General features: G+C 35.7%; 1 protein-coding gene across 3 annotated transcripts in view; it reads right to left on the bottom strand.

Annotated features, from left to right (window-relative positions):
* Positions 1-23,739, bottom strand: part of stck (LIM zinc finger domain containing stck) — a 200,737-nt gene that overhangs the window by 22,706 nt on the left and 154,292 nt on the right. For all 3 annotated transcript variants that reach the window (XM_090413969.1, XM_090413968.1, XM_090413967.1), the window contains exons 6-8: positions 21,876-21,953; positions 13,288-13,438; positions 4,397-4,538 (exon numbers count right to left, since the gene is read on the bottom strand). In XM_090413969.1, the coding sequence (XP_090270095.1) occupies positions 4,397-4,538; positions 13,288-13,438; positions 21,876-21,953 (371 nt within the window). The remainder of the gene's footprint in view (positions 1-4,396; positions 4,539-13,287; positions 13,439-21,875; positions 21,954-23,739) is intronic.

Below are 23,739 nucleotides of genomic sequence, written 5' to 3'. Positions count from 1 at the left end.
ATTCATTTTCCAAGTCAAAACCATATGGTCAATCTCTCCAACTGGTGGGAGAGATGTCATCTCATTTATTATCAACTCTTCTGGTGCTATAACCAAATCACTCCTGAACCTCTTGTTCCCTCTATTACATGTTGCCTAAGACATTTGCCCCTCAAGAATTCTAGAAATTCCATTCCCGTATTGCTACATGCATCTTCCTCTCCCCAATTTATACTACTGTTGTTAAAATCTTCCATAACAATCATTCTTCTTGCACTTGCCAAACTCAACTGTCTAAACATCTCCTGGTCCCCACCCTCTGTGCTCCTGAGTCTGTAGCAACACCCCACTAAATATCCTGTCTTGCCCACCTCTACCTCACACCATAAATCATTAGTGTCACTGCTTTCCAAAGCCTCCATTCTTAGAGGACATAGGTCATCACTTATCATAAGCAGTACTCCACCACCACGCTTTCTCTTCCTATCCTGCCAAAAAATGCTGTACCCAGCAACTTCTATTCCTGTTATTATATCCTCTTCTGTCAACCACGTCTCAGTGATCACAATAATTTTTGGCCAGGCTGATGCTATCTGCGCCACCCTCCCTTATTCCGGATACTCCTGGCATTAGTATAAAGCAAATAAATGCCATTGTTTCTATACCCAGCATTATCCCTTCTAGACTCCACTGGGCTCAGTGTTACCTGATGTCGTCCCCATTCTCCCAAGTACCCATTCCCACAAGAGGCCACCCCTGCTACCATCCTCCCTAGGACACACTGACTCATTCAGAACAGCAATCTCTCCAGATGCCTATGTCCTTTCTCATTCAAATGTAAGCGGTCTCTAGCATACAATTCCTCTCTGTCCTCAAATGCACTCATATATTCCAGTCCTCTCTTGTCACACATTCTAGCTATTATGTCATTCAATATTACTGCTCCTCTGCTCAGCTCGTCATTATCATACCTAGGCAACACGCACACTATCTTTCCTCTCTCTGTCTTCTTCTGTACAGCCTCAAGCAAAAATCTCATATCTCTCGCTACCCGACTTACATTACCACTCAAGTCATTTGTTCCTACCATCACAATCATCTCATCCATCCTTTCACCTCTCTTAATTGCCATAGCCACTCTTTCTATCATTCCTCCTGGCAAACACTCCTCACGCATCCTATCTTGAACACCATGGATCATTGAGTCCCCATACATTATACTGCTTACCATTCCCTCTCTCCTATTGTTTCCATTCTCTCCTCTTCTTTCATTCCCATACGTCTCTCTCATCCCCTCTCCTCTACTGCTCCTATTCTCTCTTCTAGCATTCCCACACCTCTCTCTCCTTCCCTCTCGTCTATTGTTTCCATTCTCTCCTCTTCTAGCATTCCCATACCTCTCTCCTACTGTTTCCATTCTTTCCTTTTCTAGCACTTCACATCAGATAGTCCCAAACTCCCTCCTACATGGGATATTATTACTAGCTTCACAAGATTCGACCCTAAATGGGCACAAATCATCATCTAATATCATTAGTAGTACCCTCCCCCCTTCTTCTATCTCGTCTGTCTTTCCTAAAAAAAAAAAAAAATAAATAATAAAAAATAAAAATACTATCCCCTTTAAACTCAATTCCAGTTACTATATCTGAATCTGACAACTAAGTGTCACTAATGGCAAAAATCTTAAGCCAAAATATATTCACTAAGGCAATGAACTCTATCCCTTTGTTTCTGATGCTTCTTGCATTTGTAGTCATAACAAGTTACCTCCTGGCTTTTTTGTACACTTATAACTACAGCCGCTTGGCTCAGTTGGATAACTTTCTCATTTCCATCCACAGACACACTCAGAAAGTCTGAATCCAAAGCTTGAATCTCCACCCCTTCATCAGATTTATAACCATACTCAATGACATTCACATCGACACACAAAATCATCAGTTTTATTCTTGTTAAAATGCTCCAAGCACTGTTCAGAGATTTTCATGCGAGTGCATTTTTGATCTGCTGTGAGCAAGCATGGTACCCATCTTGTGCAAAGCTTTTTCATTTGCAATTCTTCATACAAAATATATCCTACATGTTCTTTTGAAATGCCTATAGTCTCAGCAATTTTTAACATTTTGACTCGCTGGTCATCCAATACCATATCATGCACTTGATCAATGATTTCTGGTGTTGTTACACTTTTCAGATGTCCTTCAAGTGGATGATCTTCAAGGCTGGTAAGGCCACATTTAAACTCAGCAGCCCATTTCTTAATTGTTGAAAATGAAGGAGAAGAGTGCCCATAAACTTTTATGAACTTCGAATGAATTTCTTTTCATTAAACCTTCTTTTACAAAGAATTTTATAACTGCACAATACTCAATTTTATCCATTTCAAGGGATGCAGACAACACTTTTGCTCAGAGAGCTGAATAAAACAAACTGCTTGATAGAATGACTTGCAATTTCACATGGATGCTTATGACAGATGTACCAACTTACAAAAAAAAAAAAAATCTTGCCATAGTATTGCCATCTATGGTCGAGGCCAAGAACTTTTCGGACCACCCTCGTATATTACTTATTTTAGAGACATAGCAAAAAACAAACTACATAAGGATTCCGAAATAATCTTCTAATGGATCCAATTCCATGTGGGATTAAAGGGAAACGAAACTGCAGATGAAGTAGCAAAAATGGCTGCAACATCAAGTGATACCACAGATTTTGATATTTTTAAAACCACCCAAAAAGAAAACATAAAACGAACAAATCTTCAGGGCATGACTCACCATGATCTCTCGCCTCAAGACCAATCAAGTTTAGCAATGGTATAAAGTCTTCCCCACCTGCAAAATCTGTAACATCGATGAACCAATGCATTTGCTAAACTGCATGAATATTTCCAAATGTGAACTCTAAAACAACCCAGAAAAGATGCTGTATAAAATACATGAACTTGACCTCTATGATCTGGTGTAATAATACCATGGGATAATAAAAAAAAAACTTATTTTTTCTTAAGTTCTAACTGGCTTACCTTATTGTTAGTATAATTATCCACTGTTATCTTACCTGCTTCAAGGTTTTCCTAAACCTTGAAGCAGTAATTTTTCTTGTCCTGTTTGAGTTTAACAGTTTCTCAACTTTCTGAATTCTATTGTCGACTGTCTGATAATTTGTTTTAATCGAGATATTTCAAACATTAAGTCATCATCATTTACGTCTTCAACAACAGTACTGAAATGCTTCTGCTCAGCTGTAGAAAAGTTTCTATATCTGGTAGGGTTATTAATTTGTACTTTGTTCTTATGGTTTTTTTAGTGCCATTTTTTAAAAAACCTAAATTTATCAATATATTTCTACTAAATGCAATAAATATAATAAAGCCACTAAAAGCAGACCAATTAATTTAATCCTTTATCCAAGTGTGAGCAAACAAAGTTTGCACCTGAAAGTATCTTCAGGACAGGTGGTACAACACCAGGACAACTCGTTGCAAAGGTGGAGCAAGCCACCAACACTCCTATCTCAGTATCTCCTATAATGCAAAACACATCTCCTTGCTGATATGTCTAATGTTATGCATTAAGGGAAGGGCCACTACCCAGACTAGTTTCAACCTTTATTGAGGTCTCTTCAGTGAGAGCCAGGCCCAAGTGGAGATACCAGGCAGAAGCATTAGCAGGTCATCTCTACCCAGACCTCAATAAAGGTCGAAACTAGTCTGGGTAATGGCCCTTCCCTTAATGCATAACATTAGACATATCCGCAAGGAGATGTGTTTTGCATTATAGGAGATACTGAGATAGGAGTGTTGGTGGCTTGCTCCACCTTTGCAACGAGTTGCCGTGGTGTTGTACCACCTTACCCCTGTCCTGAAGATACTTTCAGGCGCAAACTTTGTTTGCTCACACTTGGATAAAGGATTAAACTAATTTTATTATACTCTAACCAAGTGAAAAATAAACTTTCAACACCAATTAATTCATGAAAACTCATAAAAAATCAAGTAAAAAAATTAGTTTTACAAAAGCTTCCTAAAAACATGACTGCACACTACAGTGCATTATATTACAGTTTATTATAACCAAATGAAGTATTGTAATAATACCAGGGATGTTATAAATCGGATCATAACAAACAGAATTATTATAATAATGAAAACAGCGAAGCTTACTGGGTGATGGAGCTATCCCTTTTCAACCAAAGGCAAATTTATATTTGATATAAAATTTAAATTATATTAAGAGTAGTTAAAAAAAAAAAAACCTTGTAGTGCAATTTCAGAAAGTGGACTTCCATATTGCATAAAAATGCACAAATATCACCATATTATTATAAATAAATCTATTCTCTTTCTACAATTTGCGATTTTGACTTACTACAAATCCTCAATACATGAAATGAGAAATGATTTGCTTACCATCTCCTCCAATCACACTGTTGCAAACAAAGCACAGATTCCCAAACAGCTGATGGTAATGAATCTCACAATAAGCAAGACCTTTCTTTTCATAGTGGCGATGTCCAAGAAATGGCTTCTCACATTTGGCACATACAAAATGCTGAAAGTATTTACAGTATATTATAACCAAAGTAGTATTATAATAATATCAAAGATGATATAAATCAGATCATAAGAACAGAATTATTACAATAATGAAAATAGCAAAGCTTACTGGTGATGGGGCTGTCCCTTTTCCAACCAAAGGCAAATTTACGTTTAATATAAAATTTAAATTATATTAAGGCTAGTTAAAAAGACATACCTGGTAGTGGAACTTCAGGAGCTGAACTTGATGACGAGTTTAAACACCCAATATGATATTGAGAATGAAGCTCAATTATGTGAATTTAAATAAGTATACTGAACAGATGAAAATGGAACATGAACATAATCAATCAATGAGGAAAATGATGAAATAGAATGGACCATACGTTTGAAAAGTTTGGTAAATTTCCAATAGATGGTGACAGAATTCATTCATTCATACCAGTGATGGCACGTATAATCTATTTTCATGGCAACTGGCAAAATTTTACCACGTGCAATGCATAGTTCTCGTTTGGCAAACATTTAAAATGACCATGTTCGCATTTTTCATAAAAAGGTAGAAAAACGAGTTTCGTGCATTTGTTTGAAGAAGTGGGTTTTATTTGAAGAAGTGGATGGCCACACAAATCAAAGTGTTACATGCAGTTCATGGGGACTCTGCACAAGAATTAAAGAGTATTATTTTTGAATAAATAAGTTTAAAAATGGTCGTAAGTCCATCAAATATAAAGCATGTTACAGATGCCCCACTGAGGTCATTACAAAGGAAATGATTGACAAAATACATAGTATCGTTATGAAAGACTGCCAAGTGATAGTGCGCGTGATTGTAGGCATCTCAACTGAACAGGTGTATAATATCCTGCATGAAAAATTGCACATGAAAAAGTTGTGCGCATGATGGGTGCCACGATTATTGACTGTTGATCAAAAACGCATGCGAAAAGACATTTCAACGCAGTGATTGACAATGTTTAATCACAATTCCCAGGTTTTTTGCATCGATTCGTGACTGTGGACAAAACTTGGATCCACCACTACACACCTGAGTCCAAGCAGTCAAAACAGTGGACAATGCCCAGTGAAAGAGCACCGAAAAAAGCGAAGACTGTTTTGTCAGCTGGGAAGGTGATGGCATTATCATGATAGTCTATTTGGAAAAGGCTAAGAAATAACAGGAGTCTATTATGCGTCATTATTGGACTGTTTAAAAGAAGAACTGAAGAAAAAACGGCCAAGATTGGTGCACAAAAAAAAGTGCTCTTTCCTCAAGACAATGCACCATCGGCCATCGCAGTGGCAAAATTTCATGAATTGAAGTTCAAATTGGTTCCACATCCACTGTATTCTCCATATTTGGCTCGGTGGGAAAAAAATTTTCTTCGAACAAGGATGTCAATGACTATTTTGTACAATTTGACAAATCCTACTTTTCAGATGGGATGAAAAAATTGGAAACTCACTGGACCAAATGTGTAGACCACGATGGAGACTATGCTGAGAAATAAAGGTGATTTTTTCCAAAAAAAAAATGTGTTTAACTTATTTTTTTTACCAAACTTTTCAAAACAACCCTTGTAGATTTTGAATTTAAAATTATGAAACTAACACCCTTTTCTTGTAATGTTAATGTTTAATGAAAACTAAAAATGAAATAATAAAGGGAACAACAAAACTAGGACCAGTAACAATGGTGTGATGTCAGATGGTGACAGAATTATTGCATTCTATTTATTTCGTCACAAGAATAAGTATTAACACTAATACAGTAAAGTCTCACTACAGCAAACATTTATAATCAACTATCTCTCTATATTCAAGTACTACCTATCTTGTCCAAAGCATTAATGTAATGGAATTTGCTAGAACAAAAATTGTTTAGTCCAATTTGAGATAAGCATAACTATATTTTATTTTCTGTTATATAGGATGCTGTTAACTTTCAATTATTTTCTTCACTGATTTTTTAGTTTAAATAATGGTCCTAAGAGTTCACTATAACAAAACTCAACTGTAATAACTGCAACAAACAGAACTTGTTTAAATATTAATTTCACACACAAGCAACTACATAACGATATGAGGCTAGATCACCAGGAACAGCAAAATAATATGTTGACATCCTTAGAAAACACAGGCCATTACAAAGAGGAAAAGAACTCAGTATAGTGAATTGATACTGGATTATGCACAGATATAGCTGCTGGTCATATCTTGATTAGTTTGAGGTAAGGAGAAGTAGTAACTCATGATCATCATCAAATTCCTGACATGTACCCTCAATGGGTGTACAGGATATGTTAGTACTATATGAAAAATTTACATCATTACAGTCTGTTACTTGTCAAGACCCCAACATTATCAGATCTTATTTTTCTATTGTCTAAGGCATTTTGTACAGTATCAATCCAACTATATATTGGTCTTCCTCTGGGTTGTTTTCCTGCCAACATGGCAGAGAACACTTGTTTTGCTAATCTTTCCTCGCCCATTCTGTTTAAGTGACCATACCACCTAAGATTAGCTCTGCTAACGATTTCTTAGATGCTGACAATGTCAAGTTCTTTCCTAATATTCTTGTTTTTAATATGATATTGCCATTGATGCCATCTGTTCATACCCCTAATCTTTCTCAGGATTCTCATATCTGTGGTCTCTAGTCTTTAGTCAAGTGTTTTACTTCTGACCCAGTTCTCAGATCCATAAGTAAAAACTGGTTTGAACACTGTCTTATATACAGCTAATTTAGTGTTCTGACTAATTTCTCTCTAATTCCATATGAATTTATTCAGTTGACTTCCTGCTATACCAGCTTTATTGATTCTGTAGTCTATTTCCACATTTAATTTACCATCTTTACTGAAAATCGTGCCTAAGTAGTTGAAATGTTTTACTTGTTCCACAGGTTCTCCGTTCACAATGCAGTTGATATTTTCAATGTTTCTGCCTATTTTCATTGTCTTTGTCTTTATATTGCTGACCTTCATACCATATCAATTACAACAGTTATTCAATTTAGTCAGGGAATCTTGCAAACTTGTAGTGGATTTATTTAGAAGTATAACATTGTCTACATAAAGCAAAGAGCTGATATTAATATCTCCAATTCTGATATCATGTTTAATACCACTTTCCTTCATAATGTGATCCATATAGATAATGAATAACAGAGGGGATAATGTACATCATTTTATCACACCAGATTTAACATTAAACCATCTTTCTGTACTTCTTTCAATTCTAACTGCTGACTTACAACTCAAATAAACACTAAGTATTGTTTGATATAATGCCCCATTAGCACCATATAACTGATGTAGCATATTGAATAGCTTCTCTTTTGGCACCGTTTGTCATATGCCTTTTCCAGATCAACAAAACTTAAATACAGATCTTTGTTATATTCCCATCCTTTCTCAATGAATTGTCGTAAAGTGAAGATCTGATCCTGACAGCCTCTATTTGGCCTGAATCCAGCTTGTTCTTCACCAAGCTTTTCTTCCACAATTCTTCTCAATTGTTGCAAGTATACTGGCATAAATCTTGCCAGGAACACTCAGTAGGGAAATACCTCTGTAATTCTCACATTCAGTTTTATTTCCCTTTTTATATATGGGTACTATTAGAGCTCTACTCCAATCATCAAGAATTCTTCCCTTTGCTCAGGCCTTCTGAACTATGCAGTGCAGGCACTGTAAGACTTTTATACCACCATACTTCACCATTTCTGGTCGAATATCATCTACTCCTGCTGCCCTTCCACATTTCAAGCTTTTGATGGGTTTTTTTTCTACTTCAAATATGGATATATATTCCTCACTGTATGCCTGTTGAGTGTGTTTTACCACTGTGCTATCACTGCTTGTTTCGTTTAGCAATTTTTCAAAGTAATTACTCCATACTTCAAGAATATCTTTTTCTCCCGTTTTCATATCACCTTTATCATCTCTAACTGCTTTTACAGCACTTTTTTATCCATTCCCAAGCTTCTTAAACAACCTCCAGAATATCTTACCACCTTCTTGATATTTATTTTCTATGTTCTTGCCAAAGTCCTTCCATGACTGTTGTTTAGCTAGTTTTATACAGTGTTTAGCTTTCTTACATTTGTCTCTGTATTCTCTAAAAGCACAAGCTGACTTATTTGCCAGGAACTTTTCACATGATTTCTTCTTTTCCTTCACTGCCTCTTTAACTTCCTGTGTCCACCATGGAGTTCTGATTTTTCTATCCTTGCAGACAACCTCACCACATGCCTCTTTGGCTGAATCAATCAGTTTTTTCTTCAAGGCTTGCCACTTAATCTCCAAGGTTTGGTTCCTGTTCTCAAACTTTTTCATTTTTTTCTTCAATTATCTTTGTATATTTTAGCCTACAGTTCACATCAAAAGCTGCTCAACTTTTATTCGCTTTAAAACTTTCTTACATGTTATTCTTTTCAATATGAAATTCAACTTTATTCTGCTCAATACTAAATAGTGATCACTTCCAATTTCAAATCCTCTGTACACTCTGGTGTATTGCACCAGGGAGAAAGCATCACTATCAATAATAATATAATAATATTAATACAATAATAATATTGCCTCTTCTCTCCATGTGAATTTGTGCACATTTTTATGTTGAAACATGGCGTTAGTAATAACCAGTCCATGTCCTGAGCAGAAATCCAACAGGTATTTGCCATTATTATTAGCTTTGCTCTTTTCTCCAAATTTTCCCAAAATATTTTTCTTTGTCTGACAATCATTTCCTACTCTGCTATTCAGATCCCCAACAAGGACCAACCTTTCCTTTTTCATCATGTCAGTTGCTTTTTCTAAAGCATCAAAAAAGGTGATATTGAGTTGGGGTTTGCTTTCAGATTTGTTCTAGTAGCTGACTTTTCACTGTTCGCCCTGGTTCCCTGGTGAAAACAACGGGGGCCTTGTTTAACTGGGTGATGCTCCAGCTGGCATGAAATTTTGTCATGTTGTATCATCATTTTGTATATTGGTTTAAGCCAATAAGAATACAATTTGGTTGGCTAAATCCCAAATTGCCTATCCCATCCTCATCCGTTCAGTATCCAGGTAGATACCCAACAAGGTGCACCACGAAAAGGTAAGGATTGGCCATTAGGTCAGAAGCCCTGGTCAGTTCTCCGCATTCCTTTAAAGGTTATGTGGAGGTCTCCTCTTAGTTATACAGTTCTGACCCTTAAGCACCTCGAAGTAGTAACTATGGATATCAATCGATTCAATAGTACTCATGTTAGTACCTAATAATAAGACACAAGGCAAAATGAGAGAAAATGTGCAACAGACTGTGGAATGAATATCTGATTGATGGGGTAGGGAATTACCCATTAACTAAATATTCTTCTTCTCGAATAATTTTTTTTTTTTTTTTTTTTTTTTTTTTTTTTTTTTTTTTTATAAATAGCACATTGGTGCTGTGGTGAGTTAAGGATCAAATACTTCTGGAATCCTGCTCTAAAGATCACACACGATTTTTGATCAACAACAATGGTCTCATGTTTAATGCAATGTGCATCGTCAACCATCTAAAGACACTGGCCTCAAATGCCACAGAGGAATTTTAAATATGATTGTCTGTAGAATGAAAACAAGAGAAGCTGCCTACCCAACCAACTAACCAGGCCTAGAGTTATGCCAAGATAATTATATCTTGTTTGATACAGCATCTGTTAACAGGACAGTTTGTCATTTTTGTGAGAAGGAATATCCTGTTATCTTCCATTTTGCTTCCTATTTAAATATTGCACAGACAGTTATTAAACCCTACTAGATGTGCAGAAACCATCCACCTTATATTCACAGCCCATTAGTAACAGTGCTTCATGATATAAACATCAAGAAGAAAAAAATATAATTCATTTATTGAACTAACTAATATTTTTCTGGTTTTCTACAAAGCATCATCAAAGCATGAGTTTTTAATGGCACTTGTGACATAATAAGATATACTTTACACACACAGACACACAATAAAGATATATTATTCACAAGAATAAATAATTTTTATTATAGCAAATATTTTGACCAGAAACTAAATGGCCATCATCAGTGCACCAGTAAAATCAAATCACAAGGTGAAGCTACAACAAAGAACATTAATCCTATTTATAGATCTGAGCCAAGTGCCAGAATGCTACCACATGGGTGGTTACAAAATAAAATGCAATTGAAATCAAAATCAGAATTAAAGTTATTTGAAATAAATTTCAACAAAATTTAAGCAAATAATTGAATTACACAGTATTATATTATTTAAAAAAAGAATTTCATTGATTTAATTCAACAAAATTAAAAATTAACAAAATTTAGATAAATAATTGAATGACACAGCATGCGTGTGTGTAAACAAAACCAGGAGGAGGAGGAAAAAACGGTATTGCTTGCCATTTACAAGGATGAGAATCTCCCAAATTTTGGCAATAGAGAAGAGGCAGTCATTTCAATTTAAGGTTGGACAGTGCAGAAGAAGTGCTTCTGCATTCTCTTTAAATAACTGCTCAAACCTAAAATTGCACCAACATAAAAGGCAAGTATTGGACTAGAAAATATTGTGGTCAGTGTCCACTCCATGCTGAGCAAAGCTAGATTTTTCAGGTTTTGAAAAATCTGGGATGGATGATGAGTGATTACAGTTTTAGATATGCTGTTGTTGCACTTTTCAGGTTTTTTAACATCACAAATTTATACAGAGTAATATTTCAGAACCTCAGCCTTTCACATTCAACTTAAGATTTTTTTTTTTTTTTTTAATGTGGAAGGTAATGTGGATGATAAGGTGACAAAGGATAGAAATATCATACTGATGTTGAATCCTTCACAGAACAAAACATAAGTTAGAGTGATTTAAGAAACGATTACCATGTGATATAGCAAGAAGGAGAATGAAAGAAAAAGTGAATGGAAAATATATGAAAGTGCAAGAAATGTAAAGAGAAGGTACCATACAGAGATTTGATAAAAGGCATAATTAATGAGAAAGTGATGGAAGTATGTTTCTCAGGTGCAAGGATCCGGGATGTTAATGAACCTTAGTTTGCAGAGGGGAGAACTGAAAGAATCGATTGTCTTGGCTGGTGCGAATGATTTGAAATGTGAGAAATATGCAATCAGAGAAATAAAAGAATTGCTGATACAAGCAAAAAAGAAAAGTGAGAAAGTGAAGATTGTGAGTCTGCTGCCTCATTATGATAGGACTCAATTCAGAAGAAGGGCCATGATTGCTAATGAGAGGAGTGTGCAGGAGGTATGGTATGCAGTTTATATGTGTGGAGTGAATTTGATGGACAAAAGGACTTCTATATGCTCAGACTGCATCTGAATGGTTTTAGAGTTAGATTATCATTATTACAGGTGACTCCAGGGAGTCCTTAGACTCATCGAGGGAGGTCCTAAACATCATGTCCACACAACTATATGACATTCTCACAGTATCCATCATACCTTGCCTTGAACTCACTCACCATCATAGCACCCACAACAGACTCTGGCAGCTTATTCCACTTATTTACCACTCTAAAAGTAAAGAGCCCAGCTCTAACACCCTTGCTAACCACACTCTTGCCCAGCTTCCACAGGTGTCCCCTAGTTCTACCACCACCAGTCCTGATCTCAAAATTATCCTCTGAATTAATCCTATAAAAACCCTTTAGCAATTTGAATGTCTCAATCATATCTCCCCTTTTCCGCCTATCAACTAATTTCTGCAACCCACAAATCTTCAACCTGTTCTCATAAGGTTCATTCCATAGATCTGTTATCATCTTGGTCACTCGCCTCTGGATCCTCTCCACCTCCTCCCCCATCAAGAAGACACCTAGGTGACCAAATCTGGGCACAGTAGTTGAGATGAGGTCTTATCGAGAATCGGTACAGAGGTACAATAACTTGCTTGTCTTTGCTCGTCAAATGGTGGAGAGAGAAAGAGTGGGAATGGATATGAAACTGGTGACATGGATGAGAGCTGCTGACAGACAGGCACCAAAAAGTAGTATATGGTGGAGTGTGGTCTAGGAGAATGAGGGTGACTAGTGGAGTGCCTAAAAGGCTCTGTACCAGGGTCACTACTCTTCATTTAATTTGTATATTAATGATATAGGAAATGATTTAACTGGGGGTAGTCAGTTGTCTGATGATAATGCTAAACTGTTGAGGGCAAAAGCTGATGCAAATATTCTGCAGGATCATTTAAATAAACTGGCATTATGGATGAAGGATAATGGCCATCAATTTAATGTTGCAAAATGTAAGATTATGTACTTTGGGTTGAAAAGGTTGCATACTGTGTAACCTTTTGGTAGAGGAACTGGTTGAGTATCACCAAAACTTTATAGAAAACATTCATGTAATTCAAAATTGATTATTTTTGGTCCCATGAACTTATCTCTACACACACACACACACACACACACACACACACACACACACACACACACATGCACGCATGTAACAATTTCTACACACCAAAGGTCCAACTGGAGTCAGGACTATAAGAGCTAACTGTTATAATACTGAACATATACAATATTTAATAGAACCATGCATAGTTCGTTTTGTTTAACATGTTATATGTTATAGTTATAGCTAAATGTTATAGTTTTAACTAGTAGCATTTCTTCTCAATGAATAAATTAAGGATTAATTAAAGGAAAATTTGGTATAGTGAATTTCCCTTAAAACAGCATTGATGCTGGATATTTATAACTAATTATGTTTAGCTCAAAGAAAAAGATGTATGTATACCTCCACATGCCACTGTTTTCCAAGAGCAGTAACAACTCGTTCCTCAATAGGACGACGACAGGCACCACAAATAGGAATCCCCATTTTGTCATGACAACGTAAACAATAAAGTTCCCCTTTTACTTCTCTTGCATCTGCATTCAGCTCCACACTAGAAATTGATTTTAAAAAATTTTTTCAATATGTTAATAACAGGTTTTACTTTCAGAAATTATATATTCTACAAAAGAAAAAAAAAATTCAATTGCACTAAAAGTTGAAACTACCCTCTCCCAATTCCTAAGTAAGTACTAAATATTTCAAATTGATTGACACACCACTAAAATAGTGAACTTGAAAAACTGTATACTTTCAACTTGAAAAACTGATATCTGTTTCTGTTAATTTTCTTCAACTAAACTTTCATCTACCTATAAATTAGAGTTTAGAGTTTCATTAATTAATTTGAAAGTACTTTCAAATTAATGAAACTAAGCATAATAAAAGTTAAACTATAATAAAAGACAATATGGAGAACTTCTTCTGGGATCATATCATTCAATCATAATATTGCATACTGAAGGCAATGTGTGCTGATGGATTAGTTGCAACTGTGGCAGAAACAACTAAAGCCATATCATATCATATCTGTTAAGTGCATATGTTTTCCAACCAGCATGGGATAAAAGTGCGTGATGGTAGGCTAATTCCTGTCAATGAGTTCCCTTGTGCTGGAAGAATTAAATATAAATCACATGACTACTTACAGATATAACCAAGCTGCCATTCAGAAAATTATTGAGAGATACTATCCTCAACCAGACTACAATCTGATGTAAAACATGTTATCATAACCTACCTTACAAGAACATCAGAACAGATATCCTCTCCCTGTCAAATCAACTCCACCTTCTTGTGGTACTGTTTCTGCAATTGGTGCTTTGACAAGATAAGTATTGCTTAATTTGATAAGTATAAGTGCTGCCTTACATATACACTACTTGGAAAGAATTCAACACACATCATAGTGTGAGAAACTTCTTTTTGTAGGAATGTAATGAGGTCCTGGACAGTTGTGGAGCAGACATCCCTTGATGCTCCAGTTCCAGATGTTCAGAAGGGTTCAGATCAGGGCTCTGTGGAGACCAGTCAACCATGAGGTTACAGCAGCAGCTTTATGCCATGGTGCATTGTCTAGCTGAAAGAGACAATAGTCAATTCTGTAGAAAAGCCACAAAGTAAGAAGCATTGCATTGTGGAGAATGCTCAGATAACTTGGAGTTCAATGTTTGTGGCACCACAAGAGGTCTGGGGTAAAATGGAAAAACAGGACCATATCATCACACTGCCACCTCTGAATTTCATAGCTGAAGTCACACACTCTGGTAAGAGATGTGCAATAGGCATCCACCACTCCAAACCCATCCATCTGCTTGGTAGAGAGTGTAGTATGATTTGTCGATAACACAGATTTCCAAGCTTCCATGTCCCACTGTAAACATGCTTTGCACTACTGAAGATGACGCTACATGTTGGTTCAGGTAATGTGGGACTTGCATATTGCAGTCCTACCATTAGGCACACAACAGAAAAATACTCTTTGGTGGCCAACATGGGTTTGTTAAATGAAGATTGTGCTTTACTAATCTGCTTACTTATTATAATAAAGTGACAAATGCATTGGATAAGGGTGATGCATACACAATGGTATATTTAGATTTTGCAAAGGCCTTTGATAAATTGCCACACAACAAACTGGCAATTAAATCGAAAATAGATGGGGCTAAACAGTAGGTTAGTTCACTGGATTGGATATTGGCTGTCTGACAGGTATCAGCAAGTTGTTTATGGAGGAGCAATATTCCAGAAGAGGAAGCTTACTTATAAGGATCTGTTTTGGGCCCATTGCTGTTTAATTTGTATGTAAATGATATTGGGAGAAGTCTGAATGGTAATATGCAGTTGTTTGTAAGAGGACTTGAATACACTGGGTGAATGGTAAATGAGTGGGGATGTCAATTCAATGTTGCAAAGTATAAGGTTTTGAAATTTGGTAAGCAGAGATGGAATGTAGAGTATGGATGTCTACACAATCACTGGAAATATCTTGGAAGAGGTAGAGCAGATGATAGATCTGGGAGTGATTGTGGACAAAGACCTAAAATTGCGGGAACATATTGCTAAAATTGTAAGGACAGCACAGTGAATAATGGGAATAATGCAAAGGGCACTGACTTATAGAAGTAAGGAATGTTATGGTTCCCTTGTATAAGACTTTGATCAGGCCCACATATGTTCAGAGATAATTGACTAAGGTGGTTTCTAGTCTCTAGAATGTTGAGTATGAAGATTAAGAAAATGCAATTTGCAGAAACTGGTGGATAGGAGGAGGAGAGGGGATATGATTGAGACATATACATTGTTAAGAGGTTATTACCAGATTAATGTCAGAACGGGTGAAAATAGGGAGAGAACAAAAGGCGAGTGATTGGAATGCATTGCCCGAGAGTGTGGTGAGCACGGAGACAGTGAACATATTTAAGGCGTGGTATGATAAACTGTGTGAGCAACAGTGCGACCTCCCACGATGAGTCTTTTGACTCCATGGAGGTTTTAATAATAATAATAATAATAATAATAACAACCCTCTATTTCAATTACCCTTGTTTCCACCTCCTACTCATATCTTGGTCACAGTTGAATAAATAGAAGAACACACAGCTGTGCCAAGACATCAGTAAGTAAACAGATACTATGTGACTGCTGATTCCTGTTTTGATTGTTGTCAACTGGCATTTGGAGTTACACCCAAAACTACACGTGTTCTGATTTTTGCAAGAATAAGTCTTACTCTGAAGACTCAGCACAGAAATTCCTCTGTAATTCTCATATTTGGTTTATTTCCATTTTTACAGATGAACAATACAAAAGATCTACTGAAATCATCAAATTCAACCTTCTGACAATGAATTATGCAGTGCAGCCAGTGTAAAACTTTTATACCTTCATATTTGAGAGTTTGTCAAATATCATCTACTCAAGCTGCCTCTTCACATTTCTGGTATTTGATTGGCTTTTTCTATCTCAAGTACTGATTATACACTCTGGATTTCATTCCTCATGAATATTTGTTGCAAACGTTCTCTCATTTCTTGTTCACTTAACAATCTTTCAAAAGGTTTTTTTTTTTTTTTTTTTCATGTTGGGCTGTAAAACTCTAGTGCATCATTGTCATGGGTAGCCTAAGGAATTTTTTTTGCATTATTATCTTTTTTACATAATTATTCCATACATCCAAAATATCATTATCTTCAGTTTTTATATCACTTTTATCATGATTCTTTTACAGTACTCTTTCCTTCATTTTCTCCAGAAAAATTTGCTTTCTTTATGATATTTATTTTCTACATTATCCCATGACTCTTGTTTAGTTGCTTTTACACATGGTTCAGCTTTCTTACATTTTTTCTTTGTATTCTCTCAGGATATCTGCTGACTTCACAAGGAAGTTTCAGCTTTCTTCTTTTTCAGAGTTACCTTTAACGTTTTGGATCCACCATGAAGTTTGGAGTTTTCTATCCCTGCAAACAACCTCACCACAAAGTTGAGTTGTTTTTTTTTTTCTTTATGTCAGTTGCCTTCTCTAATCACTTGAAAATTCCTTGACTTCTTCATTAGTAGAACCATTTGTATCATCACAGGCACAGATAAGTTTCAGTATCCACTTTCTCATTTTGAAATATGTCCATATCATTCTACTTAAAACTGCCTGCCAATCTAAAAGTTTCTCTTCATGTTTAATGTCGAGTCATGTAACTGGTCCTTCCTTTCTCTGATAGCATTGTGTGCATATAAAACACCTTATATTAGCAGAATCTCATCCGTTTTAGTCTTTTTTGTCTTGGTAATGCCGTTTATGTCAACCTAGTAACCCTCTAGTTCCTCTGCCAGTTCAACTTCTTTTTCACTGATACCTCTTGGACTTAAGATAGCTCTGTAATAGGCCAGTAGGCCTAACAAATAGAAGCGAGAAGAAGACCTCTTATGTTGATGGTGACTATCATCATCGCTAATGTTGGATTTGTTCTGATAGCTGACTTTTCACCACTCACATCAATCTTGAGTAACATTACTTAAGTTTCATTTCTCTAAAGTTAGTCATCATGTCTTATACCAGCATATCTCTACCTTTTCTTTTGGGTTAGACTCAATGTCTTGTCACAGCTAAGTGACTTGGCTTCTTAAAAACTTTCTTACTAATATGAGGGTTAATTTTATTTACATTTGCCTACTGTGTATAAATGATGTGTTATTCGGACTAGTTTGCCTGTTTTGTGGTGTGAAAAAGCAAAGTTTCTGGGACAAAAATCTCTACAGCTCCTGTATGAACATGGCTAACTCACCTTCAGTTGAAAAGTACTATAAAGATTCTTCATGTCCTAGATGGAATTCAAACCCAGGTCTTTCCACCAAAGAGCATCATCATCAATATCAAATAAGCAACCAAGGCTCAATACAGTTAATCATCATGTTTGATCATTAAATTAGTCACAGCAATTGAATTACTGCAGAAATAGCCATTAGGATTTGACAATGCAAAGAAATCACTTTTAAGACAATTCTTCTCATTCTCAATATTAAAATAAATGATTCGCATGTGGTATTTTTTTTTTTTTTTAATTACAGTGTATCCCTCATATATGTTTAACACAACTTTTAAGTTTTGTGCTTTATCTAAAATCATGTAGATGCAAACTTGGATCATGATGAAGCTTGCATGCTATCATTTTTTTTTAGCACATTTCTTTATAAATGTTGTATACCATATGTCATTTTTTGGAGAGAGGGAGAATCCTCTCCTCCATACTAACTGCAGAATCTACCAGTTCATCATCATCAAATTCCTGCCATGTACCCTCAAGGGGTGTACAGGATATGACAGTACTACATGAAAAAATTACATCATTACTAACTTCCTATCTACAATTTTCCTCCAAATCAGTCTGTTACTTGTCAAGACTCCAACATTATCAGATCTTATATTTCTATCGTCTAAGGCACTTTGTACCGTATCAATCCACCTATATCTTGGTCTTCCTCTGGGTCGTTTTCCTGCCAACCTGGCAGAGAACACTTGTTTTGCTAATCTTTCCTCTCCCATTCTATTTAAGTGACCATACCACCTGAGATTAGCTCTGCTAACGCATTCCTGGATGCTGAAAATGTCAAGTTCTTTCCTAATATCCTCATTTTTAATATGATATTGCCATTGATGCCATCTGTTCACGCTTCTAATCTTTCTCAGGACTCTCATATCTGCGGTCTCTAGTCTTTGGTCAAGTGTTTTACTTCTGACCCAGCTCTCAGATCCATAAGTTAAAACTGGTTTGAACACTGTCTTGTATACAGCTAATTTAGTGTTCCGACCAATTTCTTTCTTATTCCATATGAATTTATTCAATTGACTTCCCACCATACCAGCTTTGCTGATTCTGTTGTCTATTTCTATATTTAATTTACCATCTTCAGTAAAAATCGTGCCTAAGTAGCTGAAATGTTTTACTTGTTCCACAGGTTCTCCATTCACAACACAGTTGACATTTTCAATGATTCTGCCTATTTTCATTGTCTTTGTCTTTTTATTGCTGACCTTCATATCATATCTCTTACAACAGCTATTCAATTTAGTCAGAGAATCTTGCAGACTTGTAGCGGATTTATTTAGAAGTATAACATCATCTGCATAAAGCAAAGAGCTGACATTAACATCTCCAATTTTGATATCAGGTTTAATACCACATTCCTTCATAATGTGATCCATATAGATAATGAATAACAGAGGGGATAATGTACATCCTTGTCTCACACCAGATTTAACATTAAACCATCTTCCTGTACTTCCTTCAATTCTAACTGCTGACTTACAACTCAAATAAAGACTAAGTATTGCTTGATATAATGCCCCATTGACACCATATAACTGCAGCGTATTGAATAGCTTCTCTCTTGGCACCTTGTCATATGCCTTTTCCAAATCGACAAAACTTAAATACAGATCTTTGTTATATTCCCATGCTTTCTCGACTATTTGTCGTAAAGTGAAGATCTGATCCTGACAGCCTCTATTTGGCCTGAATCCAGCTTGTTCTTCACCAAGCTTTTCTTCCACAATTCTTCTCAACCGTTTCTCAAGAATACTTGCATAGATCTTGCTAGGAACACTCAGTAGCGAAATACCTCTGTAATTCTCACATTCAGTTTTATTTCCCTTTTTATATATGGGTACTATGAGAGCTCTACTCCAATCATCAGGAATTCGTCCCTCTGTCCAGGTTTTCTGAAATATGCAGTGCAGCCACTGTAAGACTTTTATACCACCATACTTCAGCATTTCTGGTCGAATATCATCTTCTCCTGCTGCCTTTCCACATTTCAAGCCTTTGATGGCTTTTTCTACTTCAAGTATGGATATGTATTCCTGACTGCAAGCCTGGTCAGTGTTTTTTTATCACTGTGCTGTCATCACTGCTTGTTTCATTTAGCAGTTTTTCAAAGTAATTACTCCATACTTCAAGGATATCTTTTTCTCCTGTTTTCATATCACCTTTATCATCTCTAACTCCTTTTACAGCACTCTTTCCTCCATTCCTAAGTTTATTCAATAACCTCCAGAATATTTTGCCACCTTCTTGATATTTATTTTCTATATTCTTGCCAAAGTCCTCCCATGACTTTTGTTTAGCTAGTTTTACACACTGTTTAGCTTTCTTACATTTGTCTCTGTATTCTGTAAGAGTAAAAGCTGACTTATTTGCCAGGAACTTTTGATATGCTTTCTTCTTTTCCTTCACTGCCTCTTTAACTTCCTGTGTCCACCAGGGAGTTCTGATTTTTTTTATCCTTGCACACAACCTCACCACATGCCTCTCTGGCAGAATCAATGTTTTCTTCAGAGTTTGCCACTGAATCTCCAAGGTTTGATTCCTGTTCTCAAACTCTTTCATTTTCTTTTCAATAATCTTTCTGTATTTTAGAATACAGTTCACATCTGAGAGCTGCTCAACTTTTATTCGCTTTAAAACTTTCTTACATGTTATTCATTTCAATATGAAATTCAATTTTATCCTGCTCAAGACTAAATAGTGATCACTTCCAATTTCAAATCCTCTGTACACTCTGGTGTCCTGCACCAGGGAGAAAACATCACTATCAACAATAACATAGTCAATGAGACTTTTCTTATTCCTAGCCTCTTCTCTCCATGTGAATTTGTGCACATTTTTATGTTGGAACATGGTGTTAGTAATAACCAGTCCATGTCCTGAGCAGAAATCCAACAGATATTTGCCATTATTATTAGCTTTGCTCTTTTCTCCAAATTTTCCCAAAATATTTTTGTATGTCTCACAATCATTTCCTACTCTGCTATTTAGATCCCCAAGAAGAACCAACTTTTCCATTTTCATTGTGTCAGTTGCTTTTTCTAAAGCCTCAAAAAATTCCTCCACTTCTACCTTAGTAGACCCTTCTGTGGGACCATAGGCACAAATAATTCTCATTGTCCAGTTCCCCATTCTGATATTTGCCCACATTACTCTACTTGAGACTGACTGCCATTCAAGAAGATTAGCCTCATATTTTGTGTTGAATACTATGGCTACTCCTTCTTTTCCGTGATTGTCATTGCCTGAATATAACATTTTGTATTTATTGCTCAGAAAGATCTCACCAGTTTTGGTCTTTTTTGTTTCAGTCACCCCTATTCTGTCGATCTGGTACTTATCTAATTCCTCAGCTAGCTCCATTTCTTTGCCATTCAGGCTTCTTACGTTGATAGTACCGATCTTTAACTCTGGTGATGTTGAGTTGGGGTTTGTTTTCAGATTTGTTCCAGTAGCTGACTTTTCGCTGTTCGCCCTGGTTCCCTGGCAAAAACAACGGGGGCCTTGTTTAACTGGGCGACGACCTGGCCGGCATGAAATTTTGTCATGTTGTACCATCATTTTTTATTTTGGTTTAACCAATAAGAATACAATATGGTCGGCTAAATCCCAAATTGCCAGCCCATCCTCGTTCGTTCAGTATCAAAGTAGATACCCAACAGGGTGCACCACGAGAAGGTGAGAATTGGACATTAGGTCAGAAGCCCTGGTCGGTTCTCCGCATTCCTTTAAAGGCTATGTGGAGGTCTCCTCTCAGTTATACAGCTTTGACCCTTAAGCACCCCAATCTACCAGTTTTAGATTATTAATTATTAATACTTTGTTACCAAACTGTCTCACAGGGGATATGTTCCTAAAACAATTTTTAAACTTTAGCTATCATCAAAGAATACAGGTTTTTCTTTTTGATGAAGTTAATCTTCTCATCTTTCCCAATAAGTGGCATATTGCATAATGACATTAAACTGAAGATTTTCAAGTAATTTTCAAATGAAGGAATTTTCTTCTTGTTGGAGTAAATCTACATATTCAAATAAGACCACTGGAAAACACTGTACTAAAATAGTGATGAATTTTACTGTATTATTGAAGTAGTAAAGTTTAAAGCTTTATAATGATGATTACCTTGTATTTTATGCTGAAAAGATGCTATAGTTATATACATACCCACAAGCAGTACAATTGAAGTGATAAGGATGATAAGGTTCTCCTCTAAATTTTAAAACACCTTCATCAATAACAGCACTGCAAAAGTATAAAACTGTATGAATGATAAGGCAATAATCATTTTGATTATAATATTTCTATCAGATTGGAAAGAAATCACAAATTAATTATTTTATTTTTTACAACAAACTTGTAATTATATCCTTAAATAAACTAATAAATAAGTAATATTAGACAATTGGGCAGTTCCTATAACCACTGTTTACTTCTGTAACTGACAGTTATTTCTTTTAAACATTTTTCCTCTGCATTAAATATGCAGATCCAATTTCCAGTTTTGCAGATAGAAATGTTTCAAATGGAATTGTTATTTAAACCGATATAATGTATTTAATACTCAGTATTTATTTGTTATATCTATTTTCTGGTATGCAACAACATACATATTAAGAAACAAAGTATAGATTACTTAGATAAAATTTTTTTCATAAAAATTTTACTGAGTGATGAGCATTTCAGTATGAGGTAAAAGAAAGAATAATAACTTGTGTGAATAGCAGAAGAATTAACCATGCAGTAATAGTATCACAATTTATATTAGGACAGCACAATCCAGTTATAAAGCCTAATCACAACAAGATTCAAGCATCAGGTCTGTCCTCTTTGCACCCCAAATTTTTACAAGATATGAATATCATGATATTCCATATCTTGACCATAAATATAGAACTACTCTATCTTCAATAATTCAATAAAAGGTTAACAGTGTAGCTGAGGAATTGCTCAGTGCATTGTCTACAAATTCTTAGAACTCTTTTCTTGACATGTTAGAAGGTGTATTACAGTCATTGTAGAAGACTTATGGATTAAACTACCATCAGGAGAATAAAAATTTATTAATAAAATTAAAATTGCACTCAAAATTTCAGCTTCTATGTTGAAACGTCTTCAGATGTATATGCAGTACATACATAAAAAACTGTGATTGATGCTCAAACCTAGGGTTCCAGTTTTAGCAAGAGATATGGTAGAGAAAGACATATTGCTTTATGAGTGCCAACATGCATTATTAAGAGAGTCTGAACTATTAAGAATAAAACTCATTCTGAACTTCCTGTTCCTTAGGTGAAGAATAATGTTAAACTTAGCCAAAAGATTATAATATTTATAATACAGTCGACCCTCATTTAACATCACTAATTCATTCTGGGAAAAGTGATGTTAAACGAATTACATGTTCATTGGAGTTTTATGAGAGTTGTTTGAAAAGTTTGGTGAAAAAATAAGTTAAACATATTTTTTGGAAAAAAATCACCTTTATTTCTTAATATACTCCATTGTGGTCTATACATTTGGTCCAGCGAGTTTCCAATTTGTTCATCCCATCTAAAAAGTAGGATTTGTCAAATTGTGCAAAATAGTCATTGACAGCATTGATGAGATCCTCGTTCAAAGAAAATTTTTTTCCACTGAGCCAAATTTTTAAGTTTAGGAACGAGAAGAAGTCCCACAGGGGCAAGTCCAGTGAATGTGGAACCAATTCAAACCTCAATTCGTGCAATTTTGCCATTGCGACAACCAATGTGTAGGATGGTACATTGTCTTGTTGAAGGAACACTTTTTTTGTGAGCCAATCTTGGCCGTTTTTTCAGTTCTTTTAAACGGTCCAACAGTGATGCATAATAGACTCCTGTTATTGTCTTAGCCATTTCCAAATAGTCTATCATGATAATTCCTTGGGAATCTCAAAAAAAACAGTGGCCATTACCTTCCCAGCTCACAAAACGGTTTTCACTTTTTTCGGTGCTCTTTCACCAGGCATTGTCCACTTTTTTGACTGCTGCTTGGACTCAGGTGTGTAGTG

Source organism: Typopeltis vanoorti, chromosome 24 (assembly GCF_054136105.1).
Source record: "Typopeltis vanoorti isolate ZY-2024b chromosome 24, IOZ_Tvanoo_1.0, whole genome shotgun sequence".
Taxonomy (NCBI): Eukaryota; Metazoa; Arthropoda; class Arachnida; order Uropygi; family Thelyphonidae; genus Typopeltis; species Typopeltis vanoorti.
This window is presented reverse-complemented; position numbering and strand designations above follow the sequence as displayed.